Here is a 19,881-nt window from a genome sequence, read left to right on the forward strand (position 1 = left end):
AATGAAAGCCCACTAATGGAAAGGCTGTTTTTTTTTTTTTCTTGAATCATATTCAGTTATCAAGCAGAATTTACCTACATTTGATTGATTTTGCCAACTTTAATCCACTAGAGGTGAGGCGATATACATCACCTCTAGTGGATTAAAGTCAGCAGCATAGCTCACTTCTAGTGAGTGGCCCAGCCCTTTGGATGTTTTTCTGTATGTGGCCCTCAGTGAAAAAAGTTTGGACGCCCCTGTGCTAAAGCATCAGTTATATCTTAGCTGGAGAGTATTTGTTGTTTGAAAAAAGACCAAGGAACACTTCTCCCGAATGGCTTCAGCAAAGGTTTTTAAAAGCTTGACAAACAAAAACTCACTTTCTTGCAAAGAGTTAGAGTTTGAAGATTAATACCACTCATATTAATGCGATGAATATGAAGCAGCTTAGCTTAGCTTAGCACAAAGACAAAGTGCTATGCTAAGCTAAGCTACCCGCCTGCAGGCTGTAGCCTCATCATACAGACATGTGGCAGTGGTATCAATCCTCTCAAAGCAAATAACTCTCTTTTCCAAAATGTTTAAGTTTTTCTTTGAAGATAAGTATGGGACGCTGGATATGTCCTACGATCAACCTTTACTTCAAAGCTACACACACTCACAGTAACCTACAGATTGCAAAATACTGGTTCAGCTCTGATTAATTAATACAAGTATTCTGGATGTTGGTTCATTGGTCCAGTCATTTACAATAAAAGTCTAATTGTGCAACTATCCCCTTGCTTCTGAACGTTATGCTGGTAGCTCTTCCAGAGCCATTGTCATGCTTGCAAATTTCCATGGGACACAGATTAAGGCGACAGAAGACAAAACAGCAGAAGGGGGCTCCCTAATGAAGTACATTTCTTCATTCTCTCTGCAGCTTCCTGTTGTTCTGTGGCTGCTGTGCGGCTACAGGTCACTGCTCAGATTGCAGTCTGTTTGCTCCAAAGGGTCCTTCCTGTCTCTTCACATCAAACTCAGATGTGCTGGTTAAATTAAATGTGCGAAAGCATCTGGTTTATGGTCCTCTGGCAAGAAAAGTTAAAATGTAATCCACTGCTGGTCAGACATTCTGTGGGCTCAGTCACAGGGCTTGTTAATGATTCATACTGGACCCTTTTTTTATCCTAAAGGCTGCATACATTAAATTACATCGGCTAACTTGTGGTCAGTGGAGGAAAACTACATTAGATATTTTCATTTTTTTGCATGCTTGGAAAATCAAACTTCATGTTATACAGAACGTGAATTAATGACCATTAATATGCATCCACTCTTAACCTCCTTTTTTTTTTTTTTAGGTTTCTGCGAAATCAAATCATCAACTGGAACATATACAAATATTTACTCAAAGAGGTCTTGACAAATCCTAACAAACTTAAAGTTTCTTACATGACTGCTCATATCTGGAGAGACATTAAGTCACTAATAACAAACTACTAACATTCGTAAAATGCTCCTTCCTTTCGTTTTGTGGTGGAAAACTTTGGCCTTTGTCAAACGACCAAGGAGAAAACTGGCCATGGTGCTAAAAGTAGGTAATAGGTGTGTACACAAAGATTACACAGTGTGTCAACACTGTGATGACAGATTTGATCGGATCAAACTCGTATAACCTTTCAGACTAAAGAGAGCTCAGAGTTCACCAGACAATTCATGTTACAGTCTGCCAGTATTCAGCTGTCCGTTCTTTTAAAGGTGAAATCAGCAGAGATTCAGCTGTCACATTAAAGTTTCAGTTATTTACAAGAATAACCATGACATAATTAAAGAGGGCTTTGCTGCAGTTGTATTTTGCTTTAATTTTTTTTTTTTGCATGAAATATGTTCTGATATGTGTGATCATGCTTGTTGAAATGTGTTATTTATCATGCAACTGATCTTTAAGTTCATAAAGTGAATAAATGTAGTGCAGTAAAAAATATAGAATTTCCCTCTGAAATGTAGTGGAGTAAAAAATATCATCAAATGGAAGCACACATGTGAAGATGGTCTGGACAGTTTTACGTAGAAACGTGTAGCTTTGTGGAAGCTTACAACTCTAATGCAACTTTTAAGATAATGAAGCCATAAAATTAATGACTAATTATTTCAACCAACCAAAACTGACTTGGTTATGATTGTTCTACTGTTTTCATACTTCTTTTTCACACGCATGTGGGACATGTCAGTGAGAGAGTTTTTCTTTGTCATTCCCAGATTTGAGGCGCCCATTTCTGAGAATTTATCTTATAGCTCTTTATCAGAGTAAATAACAAAACCCGCCCCTCTGTTAGGTTATCACAAAGATGCCTTAATGCCTGCAATGCCCATTAACAACGTCCCATTTATGTAAACAGTTTGGCTTATATTCAATCTGACCTCTTCATTCTTGACACAGTGTTTTGGTTGAATTTTGCTGGTACATGCTATACATACAGCACACATTTGCTCATTAGAATTACACTGAAATGGCAGTATGTTGCGTTTATTCCCTCATGGGCAGTATGTTTTTCATGTACTCACAAGATTGATTCTTACTTATTGACTGTCTTAGTTAATTTGATAAACATAACAAATCACAACAGATGCTGAGTCCATCCAAGCATTGGCGTGCAGCATAATCCATACTGATTACTGTTCTCATGTACTCCTTTGCAGTTACAGCTGTCAAAGATGTTAAACCTCACCTCCAAACAACATACGGTATGTAGATATGTACACGTAGATGTAATTCAAACTTTATTTATGGAAACAGTTACATTAATCAATTTCAAAACAGTAGTAACGAAGGATGGATGAATGAAATATTCAGCTTCACACATTTGAGCTGTACAGCATAAGAACCTATTTGTCTTTTTCATTTACTGTGAACTAGAGCCCTCTAGTGTTTAGTATGGAAATGCACCAGTGTAGCCCAATGCTGAAAAGAGTCCATGTCATAAAAAAAATGTAAAAATTAATAATCATCATGAAATGGGTACTCTGGATGGTCACTCCACCTGTGTTAAAACAAAACAAGAGAGTTTCTGAGCATGATGATGAGAATTTGATTGTCTTAAAAAAAAAAAATCACACAATAAAAACAACACAACACAATAGATTATATTATTATAATACAAACTACATCAGTGCAAATGTGCACTAACTTTAGGTACATAATTAGGTTCAACTCAGATTGGATCACTATCAAACTTTATACTTACATCAGCAGCTCCACAAAACGAATATTTTTGTTCAGCGCTTCAATGGCCCTCATCTCTTCCTCAGTGAGTGAAAAGTCAAATATCTGGAGCCAAATATGTTTTGAATTGATATCATTGAAATGAATGTATAAATACAAACGTGTAAATACAAATGCATTTACTGTGTACACTACATCATGTGCCTTATGATGAAACAAGCGTTTTGGTAAACCCACCTGGAAGTTGTGTTTGATCCTCTCGGGGCTGAAGCTCTTGGGGATCACTACAACTCCTCTCTGGACATTGAAGCGCAGAGCCACCTGGGCAGGACTCTTGTGGTACTTTTTCCCAATGGAAACAAGCAGCTCGTCCTCCAGCAGGGGAGGACATTTTAAATTCACCCTGAGCCAGAGACAGAAGGAAATACAAATGATGCCAGGACAGAGACTCTTATTAAAGCCTTTATATTTAACACCCTCGTGTGTTGAGGGTTTGGTAACAATAGTAATGCTAGGCTGACATGTTTTTACTTCATTTTGGACATTGCCAAATGATAACGCCAGAGGTTATGTGTCATGCTACCTTCGTTGCAGTGCTCATATTCACTTGTCTGTTCGATTTTGTTACTGAACATTAATTCCTCATCTTAAAGCCTAATGAATCCCTGCTTTTGTGTCACAGAGCTTTTAGATTTTAGTGTCACATGATGTCTAAAATGCTTTTTTTTTTTTTTCAGCCTTCCCTGACTGAAACATTTCAAAACACCAGCTGTCAGCGACATCTGTTCAAAGAATATCACATCGGTTATTCAAAAAGTGCACATCTATTAAAACCAACATACCAGGATGCATCTCTGGAGGAGCCAATTGGACAGTAGCCAACAATCACGATGTCATTCTGACGACAGAACTCCAGAAGCTTGGGTTGTGTGAAATATGGGTGACATTCAACCTACAGGTACAAGTAAGAAGAAAACACACAGTTGGTCCAAAGCGGCCAGACATTATATTGGCACTCTGTACTCTCATTAGCTAGAATAAAATCCAGTTGGAATGGACAGGAAAGATCCATTTCAGGTCCTTTCAGGTCACCTGGTTGGATACAGGTTTGTGTTTGAGGCCGGGTTTATTCAGCAGCAGCTCCAGCTGTCTGCGGTTAAAGTTGGAGACTCCCAGAGATTTGACCAGCCCTGCGTCTTTGCAGGCCTCTAAAGCCTGTTGAGAAAAGATTTCCTGTCAAGGACTGATAGCGATTGTCTTTACAGAGTGACAGAGATAGGAGAGGCAAGTATAACGCACGGTGGAGTGGAAAAAAACACTTCTTTGAACACAGCTCGGCTCTTTGTGAAGCTTAGTTCAATCAGGAAGACTGTCTTTATGCTGCAGTCATTCACATCTCTCTCTCTCTCTCTACCTACTTTCTTCTTAATCAGCTGACGCCACCAGTGTGTCGACTCCATCAAGGGGTTATCCTACACTACTCATGGCTTTACGACCCCCTTATTATATGATGACATCACACTCACTCCTAAGACTCTTCACATTTCTCATCTTTGTCGTGCACATATCACAATATATCACAATATATGTCAATTGGTTCACTTTTACTGAATGATTTCCTGATTGAAATGACACTGTCCTTGACAGTGTCCTTGAGCTGCAGCAGAGAATGCTCTTTCAACATTCAAGTATGATTATATTCTGGTAGGAAAATGAATACATGCCAGTTTCAGAGTAGTTTCTCTTGGTTCGTTATTTCATTGCTTTCGCTTTCATATTTTCTTGGATGAAAAGTACATTACAAGCACCACGAAAATGCACAGAAAAAAAATAGCAGAACCTTCAAGTTGGAGATTATATTTAATTTGGTAAGACTGTGTCTAAGCAGCGACACAGATTCACCTCTATTGTAGTGTTGAAATGCATTTCATCGTATTGAAAAGTGTTTTTAATATTTTTTCTGTCCTCACTAACATGCATGTACATGTGGTCTATAACTGTTTGATGTAATCAATGTTTCTAATTATACTTGTATGAGGGGATGATGCAGAAGTGATTCAAACAATTAATGAATATATATGTCATGCAAAGTCATCAAACAGCTGGACCATCCAGGCCAGTAACTCACCTCCCATGTTGCACAGAGGTCTGTGTGGTGATAGATGTATTTTCCATCCTGGTCTTTTGGGTAGAAGTCATTTCCAGGCTGACATTTAAGAAAGAATTCAACAATTTGTATTAACAGTTGTCAGTTAGATAGACGCCTGCTGTGGTGGCAGGATCATGGTAATAAGGAAATAGTGTGATGGTGTGCAGGTGCAGTTCCCTCCAACTAGACTGTGTTGGTTAAGCTGAGTATTGGCCACATTTGTCGACAGATATGTTCTTCATTTACTTTCTTTTGTTCAAAATAGTTTTAAATCAGCACATTTAATTTAATCACCTTCTTATTTCAAACCATCTTGTTTAACGGGACATCGATAAGAGCGTTATCCAAATTAAATGCCATGCTGCTAAAGTATCTAAAGGTCAATGTCCAAGCTCTTCATGGCTACCTGATAAGTAAACTGCCATCTACCGTGTGTGTGTATGTGTGTGTGTGTGTGTGTGTATATGATTATAGAAACCTTGAAGGCCATAGGAAGCTCAACAATGTAGAGATCCACATAGTCTAGTTTCAAGGCTTTCAGTGTCCTCTCCAAGGTCGGTCTCACCAATTCTGGTGGATGGAAGGTATTCCAGAGCTGTGGGAGATGACATGGAGCTGCTTACACATCAAAATAAACATTACAATGAATTTAACATGGAGCACAGCACACGTTTCTGCATTTCGAAACTGTTTACAGAGTTAAAATATCCAATGAATAGAAAAGCAGAAAAACATAAATTCTTAAACTATAGGACATGACATATGACATATGACAAAATGTATTACCTTTCCACAGTAAAAGATGTCCTCTCTTCTTACGGTTCCATCAGCAATCTTCTCTCTGATGGCTTGACCCACTTCGTGCTCATTGTAATACACCAATGCCCCATCAAAGTGCCTGTAGCCCACATCTATGGCCATCTTGACACACTCAAGCGCTGTGCCTTTGGATGTCTATTGGAAATAAACAGAAAATGCAAACACTAGTTGACCTAGTTTTGATCCAGTTGTACTGTAGTTTGTGCAAATATCCATTCCCATTCGAAAGACACGTCCACATTTTGCACTGACATTTAAAACACCTATTAATGTTTATTCACTCACTGCAAGCAATAAACGCGAAGTCCACCTGCTAATGCGATCCTTATCGAGCCTAGGTCACATTAAAATCTAGAAACACACACATTACAGTCTTCTCACCGTTCGAGGGTCCCCATAGGTGCCCAATCCCAGCAAGGGAATATGGTTCCCATCGCTGAGGGTGATACTGTGGCTCTTTGCGGTCAGATTCATGTGTGAAAATGTGGATAAACCGAGCTGCTCTCCACTCTGCCAAATAGGTTATTCATAGAACGAACGTGAACCTTGAACCTTGCAACTTTATCTCGCATGCACTTACGTTCGTGGCCTCTTTCTGCGAGCATTTGCAGACAGTCAAACCCAAACAGGCGAACCTAATGATGATGATAAGTGTTGTAGTGACTATTACTGCTGCACATTGTGACAGGCTGCGCTCTTTCACAGGTTTTTACCTGTGTTTTCCTCACATGAGAGAAACTTGTGAAGTCAAAGGGTTAACTGCACTAGTGGGCTGTTGTTATTGTAGCAGTTCAAATTTATGCATGATTCAACTAGCACATAAATAATTGGACTCATGCATGTTGTTTTTTTAAGGAACAAAAGAGATAAATCAATAATTTTAACAAAGTGAGCGATGATCACATTTCACATAACAAAAATACATCCAATCAACAAAAATGATAGTAGCTATGCCATTACAATGCATTTGTAATAAATGGAATTTAAGTAGATTTTTGCAGGCTGATATAAATCATTACTTTTTAAGAGAATAATTTACGTATTTTAACTTTTTGAAACTGATTATTGTCTGAGCAGATTGCTGTGAACGATCACCAGCAGTAACGTTAACGTGAACACAGGTGCACTGCGGTCTGCTGCTTCCTTCAGTAACTGGTCGGTGGCACAAACTTTCACGGTCACAAACATCAGTCTAACATCAGTCTCCTCTCCTGCAGACCGACTCTGTCCATCACGCAGCCAGCGGCCACGATCGGCACGCGCACACCGTTTGACCCCACCCCTCTCGTGCCGCAACGAGCGCGTGCGGAGCAAACTGAGCAACATCTGCGGCACGCGAGCGTACGACAGCCTCACGCGGGGAGCTATTGTGTTGCGTGTTTGTGCGCCAGTCGTTTTACGGTTTTTCTATCATGTGAGCAGACGTGACAGAAGGAGCCAGCTGAGAGCGCGAAGAGGGAAAATGCAGGTGTGAGAAGATGCTCGTTGACTCTCGGTCCGCTCACCTGAGTGGAAAACAGCGCGTGGACACAGACGGAATCTAGCAGTGAAGGATAGAAAAGTGCTGCAAATGGACGGACGCGTGGAGAAACAGGAGACGGAGGACGCCGCTGTCATCGTCGTTGAGAACGAAGCAGAGAGCATGCCGGTAGAAGAGGAAGAGTCCCGGGCAACCGACGGCCAAAATGACCTGGACACCTGCCCCGTTTGCCACCTAAACTTTCACAGTCGAGAGCCCCAACTTCTGCCGTGTCTGCACTCTTTCTGCAAGAAATGCTTGCCTCCGCCTTCGAGGAATTTGGCCATGGTGGAGCCGCCAAACTCGCAGGTTGACAGGGCGACCAAACCACGTGAGTCTGTTTACAAACAATGACAATTCCTCCATTTAAGTGTTTCACCTTCCCAGCATGCAAGAGGGTGAAAATCCATTGTGTGTCTGTAAGGCTGATGTGTGTTTAAGATCCTGCATCTTACACGCGTCTTCTGTCATGTGTCAGTCTTTTTTTCTTTTTTTTTTTCTTCCCAAAAAGCACTCAGAAACCCAATTTTACTAATTTAGACCAATGTGTGTGTGATTCTCTTTGGTTCCAGTGAATGTGATCCGCTGTCCGGTGTGCAGGCAGGAGTGTATGGAGGTGGATGTGATGGAAAACGTCTTTGTGAAGGACTCAGTTGAGGCTCCCAGCAGCACAGTGGAGAGGACGGTCCAGGTTAGTGACAGAGTGCATCACCATGTGGGGGCAGCCTTGTTACTAGTTTTTAGTGTTATGGCTTTGATATTCCTGACATCATTTTTACATGTTAGATTTTATTTAATTTGCTTGTTCAAACGAGAATCAGCATGTGTCCTACACTTTCACCCCTTGTGGATGTATCGGCCTCTGATGCCTGTCTCATCTCCCTGTAGCTCTGTATGACCTGTGACGACAACACTGAAGCTGCAGGGTTTTGTGTGAACTGTGTGGAGTACCTCTGTGCCACCTGTGTGGAGGCCCATCAAAGAGTCAAATTCACCAGAGACCACACCATCAGACAGAAGGCAGAAGTATCTCAGGGTACTCTAATCTCGTTTGTTTTGTTTCCATAACAAAGTAAAAAGCCATAATGGGATCAGTGCTGCAGATGTCACAGGTTCTGTGTGCAATTTACGACCTTCTCACTCAGTTACATAATGGAACATGTGTGGAAATCCTCATAAAGTGCAGCAGAATTCAAATTAGATTAAAACATTTAAATGTATAGTTTACCAAAGGCTTATTATCTTAGGCGTCAGAAGTTGCTTAGTAGCAGGAACCTGCAAGAGAAAGATTGTAAAACATACAAAAAAAAATGTCATTTCTCATTTCTTTGCAAGCCTGTGTCTTGGAAATGCACATTCTATGCTGCACTTATGCATCCATTGTTTGCTAGTTTATATTCAAGTCTTTTCCATTCCACTCAGTGAAATCAGTAAAATTCAGTCACATGGAAAAAAAAAAATGCCATGTACCCAGAACGAAGGGACCAAATGATGAACCTTCTGATGCTTTCCAGAGGTCCACGGTGTGCCGACTCGCAGGCAGATGTTCTGTGACATCCACAAACAAGAGCCGCTGAAGCTGTTCTGCGAGACCTGTGACCTCTTAACCTGTCGCGACTGCCAGCTAGTCAAGCACAAGGACCACAAGTAGAGTCACATTTTACGATATAACATAATGCAGTATCATTATATCATATAAAGTTTTATGCACCTGTGTGTAAATGTCAGTGTTGTTTGATGCTACACTAAACAATACAACAGTGCAGCTACATATGTCATAAATGTAGCTATCTGACATTTCCTTTTGCATGCAAAACCATATATTGATTGTATGAAACAATCCTTTTGTTTCTCAGGATGTTGCTCTTATTCAATCTGCAGAAATGTAACTGAACGACTGTTATTTTTGAACTGTTGCATTATATCCTGTCAGTCGAATCACTGAGTTGACGAGAGAAAGGGATTAAATTACAGTAGTGGAGCACTACTACTATGTAATCAACGTTTACTTTTTATGTTGTATGCACTGACTTAATGTTCTTTTTGGATCAGTTACCAGTTCCTTGAAGATGCTTATAAAAACCACAAACAGCACATGGAGAACATGACCCGTCAGCTGCAGGAGAAAAAGAAAGTGATTGAGGAGGTTTCAAACTCCATAAACAATGGGTATGTACTTCCACATACCGCAAGATTACATATATCTTGTGTGCAAAATGTAAGCAAAAGCTGAATGCACTCATAGTTTATTGAACTGTTAAGGGAAAAGTCCATCTTGTTCCTCAATATGACTTCTAACTCTCATAAACAAGATTGGTTAATGGTTTGAGGATAAAACAATGCATACACTCACAATGTGTTTTGAAATAGGCACTGTTTGATTGAGCATATCATTTGTCAAATTTGAATTGTTATTGATAGTTGCAGCTTATGTTTTTCAGCCTTCTTCAGGCTGATCAGAACCGCACATCCGTCCATAATGAGATAAAGAAATCCATCTGCAGTTTGATTCTCGAGATAAACAAGAAGGGCAAGATGCTAGTTAATCAGCTTGAGGTATGCCAAAAGCTTTTGAATATGTTACAAATATAGCAATACGACATCATTTATTCGTTTCACCATATGCCGTAGACCTGTAGCTTGCTGTGGTGTTGTCTGCTGAACATTACATGCTTGCAAGCTCGGTTGACTGTTTTACCCCGAGGCCCAGAGCGCATACCCGCAAGCTGTTTGAACGCTGCAGATGTTCACTTATTCATGTTTTCCAGGCTGCAACAAAGGATCATGAGAGCGTCTTGCGTAAACAACAGGAGGACATCGGCTATCTCTCCAGACACCTGGATCATGTCATCAACTTCACCAAATGGGCCGTAGCCAGGAATGGGGGCACGGCCCTCTTGTACTGTAAACGTTTGGTGAGGTTTCTCTGATCATTTATCCACTCAGCAGTAACTCACCACAATCTTGCTTTCCCAACATGAAACTCGGCTCAGCTCTGAAAGCTGCTCAGGAGTTTGATCTGTGTTGATGAAGTGGGAACATATGCCTTTTGTAACACATAAATGTCCTTATCTAAGAATTATTAATAACACCCCTTCTGTTGCAGATTCTGTTCCAGATTGGAAACCTCCTGCGGGCAAAATGTAGTACCTCGTTTATACCACAGAGCACTGTACGCTTCCAGTGTCGGTCCTCCTACTGGGCTTCAAATGTTGATCTGGGTAAGACAAAAAAAAACATCTCTGCTACAAAAGCCAATCTAGAAACCTGGGTACGAATTTCTTTTAGTCAGGACACTGTTTTTATTGTCATTGTCTGGCTGGCTGATTTTAAGAATATTGTTCAACTGTTATATCTGCCAAAATATAAAGGCCACACTGATGATTTCCACAAATGTTTCAACTAAGGTGACTCTTTATGGAAACAAGGATGACTATAAAGATTGCAGACTATATTAATATGGCAAACCTTGCAGAAACTGCAAAAAGCTTGTACCATCAGTCACACACCCTGTTAAGATTATCTATTCCTCAAGAGTCTTCAGTTTTATTTTCAAAGCTCAGTTCTGATTCAGTAGTCACTCTCTGAACAACATCAAAATGAAATAGTAATCACCTTTGTTCCTTTTTTATCTCACCGTTTTCCAAAAATCCCTTTTTTGTTATTAATGCTTGCATACAGAGGGTTGTCATCTCATCCACGGAGTGGGTAATGGATGATTGATTCTGAGATGGAATAAATCTGAAATATCACTTGGCTGCCATTTTCTTCACGCAAATCACACCACTTACCAGAGATTTGCTGGTTCTCCCTCATTGTTTGGAGGAAAGATGCTGAACTGGGAAGAAAGCTCCGAAGGATTTAGGGGATCCAGAGCTTAACAGAGGCCCAAAATACTGGGCATTTGCAACTCATGCGAACCTGACAGTTGAGCTGAAATATGAGATGAATTGATTTTTTTTCCCCGAACATTCAGCCAACAGAAAATTCAAAACAATGAATGTTTAAGTCAAACAGATTTTGGTTTTACCAAGCAGAAATCCCAATATTCAGGGTCCAGCCTCTTCATTGTGAGGATCTGCAATATTTTTGCCAGGATGCTTAATCTAAAACATTCAACAGATTAATTGTTAACTTAACCGGTGTCTTTATCGTTAGTTACATCCCTTTTTTTTTCACACAGTTCTCTGCAGAAGTTTTGTCTATATTGTGTATTTTTCCTCACCACTTGTTATGCTCATCTTGTTTCTGTGTCTATGTTCCCGCAGGCTCTTTAGTGGTGGAGAGTGTACCAGGCCACCAGCTGGGTGGTTTTCAGGGTATACCTCATCAGCTCTCGCACCCTGGGCAGGGCCCCTCAGGCTCACCCCACAGCTTTGCCCTGGGAGCACCCCATAATACTCTGGCTCAGCTCCAGATGCAGGTGGACAAGCTAAACCCACAGGCCCACTGGCAGCCCCAACCACATCCTGCACCCTGGACGTGGTATCAGAGCGTCCGACTACAGCGAACCGTCCCAGGGCCCCTGCAAGGAGGCTCTCCCTCCCACAGTTTGCCACCCCAACCAAGCCGCAGATTAATGGTGCCTCCTACCAACCACGTCAGCCCAACCAGCAGCTTACCGAGCCCTGGGTTTTTGCCCCAGGTTAGTGTGTGTTCCTGTGTGTGAGTGTGCACGTGTGCCCGTGCCAGTTTGACTGACAAGCCCTCTTAACAAGCACCGACAGCAGATGGCATTGTCCTAAATAGAGCTGACAGCCTTCACATCCGGGGCAATTTGTGTCTGTCCTTGTCAAGATAGATTTTTAAGTGTTGAACAAGCTTATGACTCAAAAACGTAAAATAAAACCGTGCAACCGCAGCCAACATGTGACAGAGGGCGGACCTAAGTTTCCATAAGAAAAGGTTGATAATATCTCATCATCCAAGTTGTTTAGTCTAGTTCACAGGGTGTTTTGGTTCCAACTCTGAAGTATAGGCTTATTCAGGACAATACTAGTGTGTTAAGTACACACATGAGTTGTGTCATACTGATGTGAGCAAGCTGTTATAGTTGTATAAGGAACCCTCAAATGTTTGCCATAGTAAAGAAATATATCAGTACTTTTGCATATTTTTCTATAAATCGTGTAGATACATGTATAAATGTACTGCTGAGTATTTTTTTTCAAAGCATGCTGTTGTAGGTTTTTAGATTGTGTTCTGGGCACTGCAGCTGCTGTTTTTCTTTATACTCCACTATGGCTCAAAGAGATTTAAGGATAGCTGACAAGTCTACAATTTTATGTTTACAGCATGTCTGCTTCTATTTTTCTCAAGAGTTATTTTGTTATGTTGTAACGCAGCTTTAAGTGCAGATTAATTTGTGAAATTACCTCATAGCGCTCTCATAGCCCTCATAGCAACTTGATGAATAGCAATGCTGACATGATGAGGCAAGTTTCAAGTCTTTACATACTCATGGTTTTGTGGAAAGATTGCAAAAACAGTTGTATTTTATAAAAATGGTTAGTATTAAAACCAACACACTTTTTTCAAATCAGCACTTAACGGTAACATTAAATAACATTAAACATCCGTGACTCTACTTAACACTAAAAAAATCATTACATTACATTTCATTGACATGTTAAGTCAAATAGAGTAATGAAAAATGTTCTAACTCTGGTGGACAATGATCTTATCATCCATAAAAGGCTTTCTGGGCCTAAAAAGAAAGTGTATGTTATTGGAAGAGGTGTATTTTATAGTGTAGTGTGTGTTAAAACATAGAAAATATGGGTATGGTCCTTTAAGTGTACCTGAGCTGAACTGAATTAGCCACATGTATTTAAATATTTTATAGAACTGCTGTCTTTTCATACATCTTGTAGGAGGTGAAAGATTAGCTGCACCTGCTATCTTAAATCTGCAATAGATCAAAAAAAGGTCTGAGGCAGATCAGCATGGAACTTCTGAATGTTTTGCTTATGCTTTATTCCTCTCTGTTCTGGTTGCTGCAAGGGAGCGTCGACCCACACAGCCAGGGACAGTAATGGAAGCGCACCGTTTAATCTCCACCTCCATCATCACATGCTTATAGTCGCTGACAGGAATGTAGCATGAAAATGATTGCAGCATTTCTCTCCATCTGTCATTTGCAGCCTCTGAGGGGGATGGGAAGCAACTCCAGTTACCAACTCAGACACACGGACGTATTTTCCTCTTCACCCTTCTACACCCATATGACACCACTACCAATCAATGGTGGCGTCAGCTTGCCTCAGTCACAACACACGGTAAGTGACTCCATCCATTAATGTAAACTAGAGCCGCATCATGTTTGCAGTGTAGTTAACAACATGCAATGTTGTGTTTAGAATGAGCCCACATATCTGAATAGGAGGAATGATTCAGATGGTCCAATATACATGCTGAAACCAAACTATCCCCAGAGCCTGCCGCCTTCTTTGCCACACAGAAATGGTATGTCTGTGCCACCAGTGTCATTTGTATGTTTGCAGAGCGGTTGTATTGCTGTAATTTTGATAAAGCAAAGCATTTTTATTTCCCGCAAGTGCAAGGACAGCAGAATTCACCAGGGTACGCCACTGTATCCCATGAGGAGAAACCAGGGTGAGAGACATCTGCGCACACACTGATTCTTTCTCTCCCCCTCTGAATGTTGTGTAGCTTTCAACCGTACTGCCTTCATATGTCCCTTTGTGCCATTGCTTTCTCCAGTGACTTCTGCTTCATTCTAATTGGTTCCTTCTTTGCTCCAAAGGACGGTTTCTTGCAAACCTCCGGATGCACAGCAGGCTACTGGAGCAGTGGGCTCAGCTGTCAAGAAAAGACGAAGGTCGTCCCCAGGGCCCATCATAGTCATCAAAGATGAACCAGATGAAGACAGTAGCTTTGTAAGGAGACAATGAATTATTATTACTGTCCAAGGAGGATTCCATATATAGTGTATATTTGAATTTTGGTAGATTTTTTAATCTAAAACTTCATGACTACATTTTACAGTGCACTGGACTAACACAGGAGGAATGTTGAATGTGTATATAATGGATAGAATTTAAAGGAACATTACTGAAAGTTTGGTCAGACGATGAGACAGGTTGTAAACAAGCCAACAGCATGGCTAGATTCTCTAAACCTCTATATTTGGAGGTAAAACCATAAGTGAGGACAGAATCCATTCATACATATCAGTCGCAATATTTTCAGGACTAATTTTTCTCTCTCTTCATGGATTTTAGATACAAGCCAACCAAAGAGCCAGCCTCCCTGACAGCACAGGTGACCAGCCCCAAATCAGAGCTCAAGGTGAGGGGAACAAAGCCCTAACTCCTCTTCAAAGCACAGACGACAAACCCCACAGCCTTTCACCGCCTCCAAGAAGCCCATGGGACCGGAGTAAGCCTCCTGCTCACATCCATCCACTGGGAGGAGAACAGCAGGTAGACCAGCACCAAGCTCCGCTGGAAGACTCTAATGAAGTCTTGTGCACTGTGTGTCAAACTGGGGGAGAGCTGCTGTGCTGTGATAAGTGTCCCAAGGTTTTTCACCTTTCGTGCCACGTTCCAACTCTCCACAAATCTCCCAGGCAAGCTCTGTCAGGGGATATTTATTTATGGCTGGTCTCAGATGGAACCCCCATAACTCAGGTCTTTGTTAAAATTTCATGATTATACTGGAATTAAGGAATTATGGTCCTCTGTGGATTGAAAAAAAACAACCTTGAGCCTTTAAGAATGAGGCTGTTTTTGACAAGTTGTTTTCGCATTGTGGAGGTATGAGGTTTTCATCTGACAGCAGCATAATGCACTTTTTAATGTATGGTCCTGCTCACTGGCTTTTGTATTGAGTCTCTGGGTTGTCTCTTTTCAGTGGGAAGTGGTTTTGCTCTTTCTGCCGTGACCTGTTAGTGCCTGAGATGGAATATGAAAGCAAACTAGAAGCCAAAACAGTAAAGAAGGAGCCAGATTCTGATGGAGGATTTTCCCCTGTGGACAAACGAGTCAGTGCTCTTTTTTTTTTTTTTTTTTTAACTATAACAATGTATAGTTATAGAATTATAGTAATTATAACAGGTTTTTAGATCTCTTTTTATTGTTTTATATAGCAAACACCTGACCTCTGTACATTTGAAAGTCTGTAGTTTAATCTGTGGCAAACATATTTCCTCATGATTCGGCTAAATTCTGTCACTATATTTATATGTACAACCTTTTGGAGGTTGTTCGTAGGTGTGCACTATAGTTAGCACATGTTTAAGAATCTGTAGTACATGGAGTAAAGCAAAAAAGTGTCTTTGTAAGTTTCTTTGCATGATTTCTTCACTGTTTGCCTAGCAGCCACATTGTTTTTACTATTGTCCGGCAACTATATTGTGTAGTAGTAGTAGGAGAATATATTTTCTCTTTTTAATGCAATGGCGTGTTAAGCGAGCTGCTTGATGTCGTGATTTAACACCAGCTAAGAATCTGTGTTAGGGTTGAGACAAAGCTGATCAGTGTCAGTGTTCTGTGAGGCAAACATCACCTGTACGGTACTTGTGTCAGGTTCACAGGATTCACCAGGCAGATGCAATAGACTTGACTGGAGATCTGTGTTTAGTTTCACAGTTGTCAGCTGACATGTAATGTGCCTGATTTCTTCTTCTGCAGAAGTGTGAGAGGCTGCTGCTGCACTTGTTTTGCAGTGACCAGAGTTCAGACTTTCAAAAGGCTGTGTCCCCCTCGGTGAGTCTGGAAGCACTGCTGACCACAGATGGAAAGGGATTAATGTCACATGGAGTTAATGTAACTGTAACTTTAATTATGTTTAATATGTAGTATTTATCAGTAAAGACAGAGAAATTATGAATCTTTCATTAGGCACTATAAATAGGCTATGTGTATTTGTCTTGCTGACACAGGTCTTACAGTATTTGTTGTTGCATTAATGGATGAACAGTAACAATTATGACTATAAACTGTCATGTAATACTACATAAGTATGATATATTAATCGTGATTTACCGCAAGGTCTTCCCATGAACTTTTATTGTTTGATTATCACTCCCTTTCTAAATACTGTAGGTATGTGCTAATAACAGGCTGACTATAAAGGGACCAAAGCTTTCCACAGTGAAAAAACGACTGGAGTCTAAGCAGAGTCTGTGCTACCAAAGCCCTGCAGAGTTTGTATCAGACATCAGGCTTCTGCTTGGGAACTGTGCAGTCCTCAGTGAGGTACTACAGCAAGAATTGTTTACAAGAAGCCTGTTTTTCAGTTTTATTCACTTCATGACTTCCTGGTTATAAAATGTTTAACCCTCATCCTCGCTTTTGCTTGCACGGCAGGCTGACGCAGAGGTCATCGTGGCAAGCAGGATGTTTGAAGATCACCTGAGGATCATCTTCCCTGATCAGACCTTTCCAGAAATCAAACAGGAGATGATAGCCACTACCCCGCCGGATTCTCAACTCTCATCTCTTGACTATATTTCCCAGCCTACAAAGCGCCAGCGCACATGTTCTGACTCCAAAGATGCACCAAGCTGTCCCAGTGGAGTGGAGGGAGGAGTATGAAAGTATAAATCATCTCAATCACTTAGATATTTGAACACTGCCATCACCAGTGTGTTACACTTTATTACAAACATTGATGATGCACAATTACCTTCAGGTCAGTTAACAATCTTTTATATGTTTAATGATTAAGTTGTACTGCAAGGAAAACAGCTAGGGCACCAAATTATTTCTATTCTCTGACCTAAACTGCATTATAGCTGTTTGCATTTACTCTAACTCTTAAGAACTGGCTTCTTTCTCTGACTAAAGATTGTGTGTGACTTAAGATTGAAGAAGTAGGATTCATGCAAAAAGTACTTACATGCAGGACATTTAGGCATTTACAGGGTAACGCTAAGTGGCTATTCTGGTGAGCAGTCTTTTGTTTTGGTTAAGTTCTCAGTGATCAGTTTGGTCTCAGTCTGCTCACAGTGGATACACCGACTCTGAGCTAAGACATGGTGTGTTCTTCCTGTCTACCTTCCCATATGTAAATATAGCAGTGATCGGAGGAAGGATGATAATCATGGGCTTTGATGTTTGCGGTCTGTCTTGTGTGGAATAAGGTGTGTTACGTTCGAGGCCAGTGAAACGAAAACATCAAAGCCATTGGAGAAAACCACAGACTGTCTATTTTAACATAGTGCAGAACTGCAGATTTAATGTTGTAAAGGTAAATATTATGTGTGATGTTATTTGTCTATTTAATTATGTTGAGATTTTCAGATTTGATTGTGAAGAGCTGAAGACAGTGCCAATGTTGTGTGAGACTATTTTTCTAAGATAATTCTAATTTGGAAACATTTCTTCTACACACTCACCATTGTGCACTGTTTTCTTATGATATCCAATATCCAAGAACGTTCAGCCTTAAACCTGCGTGCATGAAAGTCAACTTGCAGGTGTTTACAGGGTACAATAAAACATGAGAGCATAATTCTGGGTAATGGTCAATGTTATATTCCTTCTGCAACCTCTATCTGCATGTTTATGGAGTCTATTACTGCCCTTTTTAATGAATTGCAAAGCATTATTACTCTCATTACAACTTACTGTACTTTAACTTGAAGTGAAGCAAAGCCACTCTCCCCTTTAACAAGTTCCTACAGCTGTGTTGACTAATAATGAACAAGTCCTCTGACTGCCTGGCTGTGTTAGTGACCCTCTGCTGATTGACACAGACGTGGCAAGACAAGCTTTGTTGAGCTTCAAAGGAACTGTACTTCACCCCCCACAACAAGATTAACACTGTTTGAATGCGACCTCAGCCACTCCAATTTCCTCCACCTATGAGCTGAAGGTCAGCTCCCGCTGCTGTTTCTTGTTAAAGTAAAATGTAGATTTGAGGTGGAGAGGAGGGCTGGTAGTTTCTGGAAGGCTAGCAGGCACGAGAAGCTGCCCACAGATGTTCAGTGTGCTCAAGCCAGCTGTGGTCTGGCTCTCATTTTGGGCATTCTTCATTCCTTATATGGCTTCTGAAGGCGTATTATCTCTTTTCTACATTTCACCAAGGCAAAGATAAGATTAAGGACAGGCCAGCAGTAAAGGGGTGCTCTTTGTTGTTCTGATGGCTGTTGCATTACAAAGGGGTTGCCACATCCTTGACTGATAGATTTCTGTATTTACAGTATTTGCTGCTGCTTGTGTTTGCTACAGCAGCACATAGTGTATATGCAGTCTACTCTTTACTCTTTTGCACAGTTTAAATATGTTTCCAGGAGCGTAAAAGTGTTTTGCATGTTGTGCTTTATGTACCTCAGCACTTAGTATCACCTTTCAAGGTACGCTGCAGCGTTGTCGATCTTCCCTACCTTCCACACACAGGTTTTCATTTATTTTGCTAAGGTATCAACATCAACTTGCAGAGAACCTGAAATCAGGTAATACATTACAATAAACACCAAGTCTGCTTTTGTTGTTGCCAAGGTTAAATCGCTCGACTGTAGCGTCACAACATGAGTGCAGATTGATTCAAAATAATCTTTGAATCAATCTGCAACCGCAGAAAGACAAAAATAAAAGACTAAGCTAATTTTTACACCAAAGTTGGAAGTTTTTCAAGTAGGTTTTATTAGAAAAAGTGGAATGCAGGATACCAATACTCAAGATAAATAACCACAAGCCACCTCTTTAGTAGAAGCACAATTCAATGAATGGATACAAGTGACATACAAATAACATTTATAAATGTATATTGTGCATTTTAATGGCCCAAAACATTCAAAACACTGGTGTGGTCTATTAAAGTGTGGTCTTTTGTTAACAGTGTACAATTACCAACAGAAAACGTGGACTGTGGTGGACTGAAGAGCACAGACTGAGACAGGATTTGTCACACACTACGCTCAAACAGTGCAGTTACCCTTTTATAACTGCCATATACTTGCGGGGTTTCCTGTATGCCTGTGGTATCCTGATATCAAGTCCTTGGTGATGTTTCTAGACTGGCTAGACTGGTGGTGGAGACATGTGGCTCTGATTAGACGATCATTTAACCTCTCTCTGTCACCATGCCCAGAGTCAGTAGACTGATTGAATTTGCAGAGGGCCTTAGTTGGTACAAAATGTTTATAATGCAGTCTAGCAATTATTTCTCCGCTTCTTGCCAATTCTGCCAGACTGTGTCTGTGTGTGTGTGTGTGTGTGTGGCTTGTTTATACCCAGCTCC

General features: G+C 40.7%; 2 protein-coding genes across 2 annotated transcripts; one reads left to right on the top strand and one right to left on the bottom strand.

The window, feature by feature from the left end:
• Positions 1–2,823: 2,823 nt before the first annotated feature.
• Positions 2,824–6,654, bottom strand: LOC139201380 (aldo-keto reductase family 1 member D1-like). The gene is made up of 9 exons (XM_070830677.1): positions 6,534–6,654; positions 6,120–6,287; positions 5,812–5,928; positions 5,313–5,390; positions 4,277–4,399; positions 4,027–4,136; positions 3,422–3,587; positions 3,207–3,289; positions 2,824–3,002 (listed from the first exon to the last, which is right to left on the bottom strand). Exons 1-9 carry the CDS (start codon positions 6,624–6,626, stop codon positions 2,960–2,962), a joined length of 981 nt encoding a protein of 326 aa, XP_070686778.1. The 5' UTR covers positions 6,627–6,654; the 3' UTR covers positions 2,824–2,959.
• A 1,068-nt stretch (positions 6,655–7,722) lies between these two features.
• Positions 7,723–18,119, top strand: LOC139201624 (transcription intermediary factor 1-alpha-like). The gene is made up of 18 exons (XM_070830993.1): positions 7,723–8,002; positions 8,244–8,362; positions 8,560–8,707; positions 9,186–9,318; positions 9,724–9,840; positions 10,113–10,227; positions 10,440–10,586; positions 10,778–10,892; positions 11,940–12,316; positions 13,815–13,949; positions 14,031–14,136; positions 14,229–14,286; positions 14,438–14,570; positions 14,916–15,262; positions 15,547–15,676; positions 16,326–16,400; positions 16,740–16,892; positions 17,004–18,119. Exons 1-18 carry the CDS (start codon positions 7,723–7,725, stop codon positions 17,229–17,231), a joined length of 2,916 nt encoding a protein of 971 aa, XP_070687094.1. The 3' UTR covers positions 17,232–18,119.
• Positions 18,120–19,881: the final 1,762 nt, after the last annotated feature.

Source organism: Pempheris klunzingeri, chromosome 5, assembly GCF_042242105.1.
Source record: "Pempheris klunzingeri isolate RE-2024b chromosome 5, fPemKlu1.hap1, whole genome shotgun sequence".
Lineage (NCBI taxonomy): Eukaryota > Metazoa > Chordata > Actinopteri > Acropomatiformes > Pempheridae > Pempheris > Pempheris klunzingeri.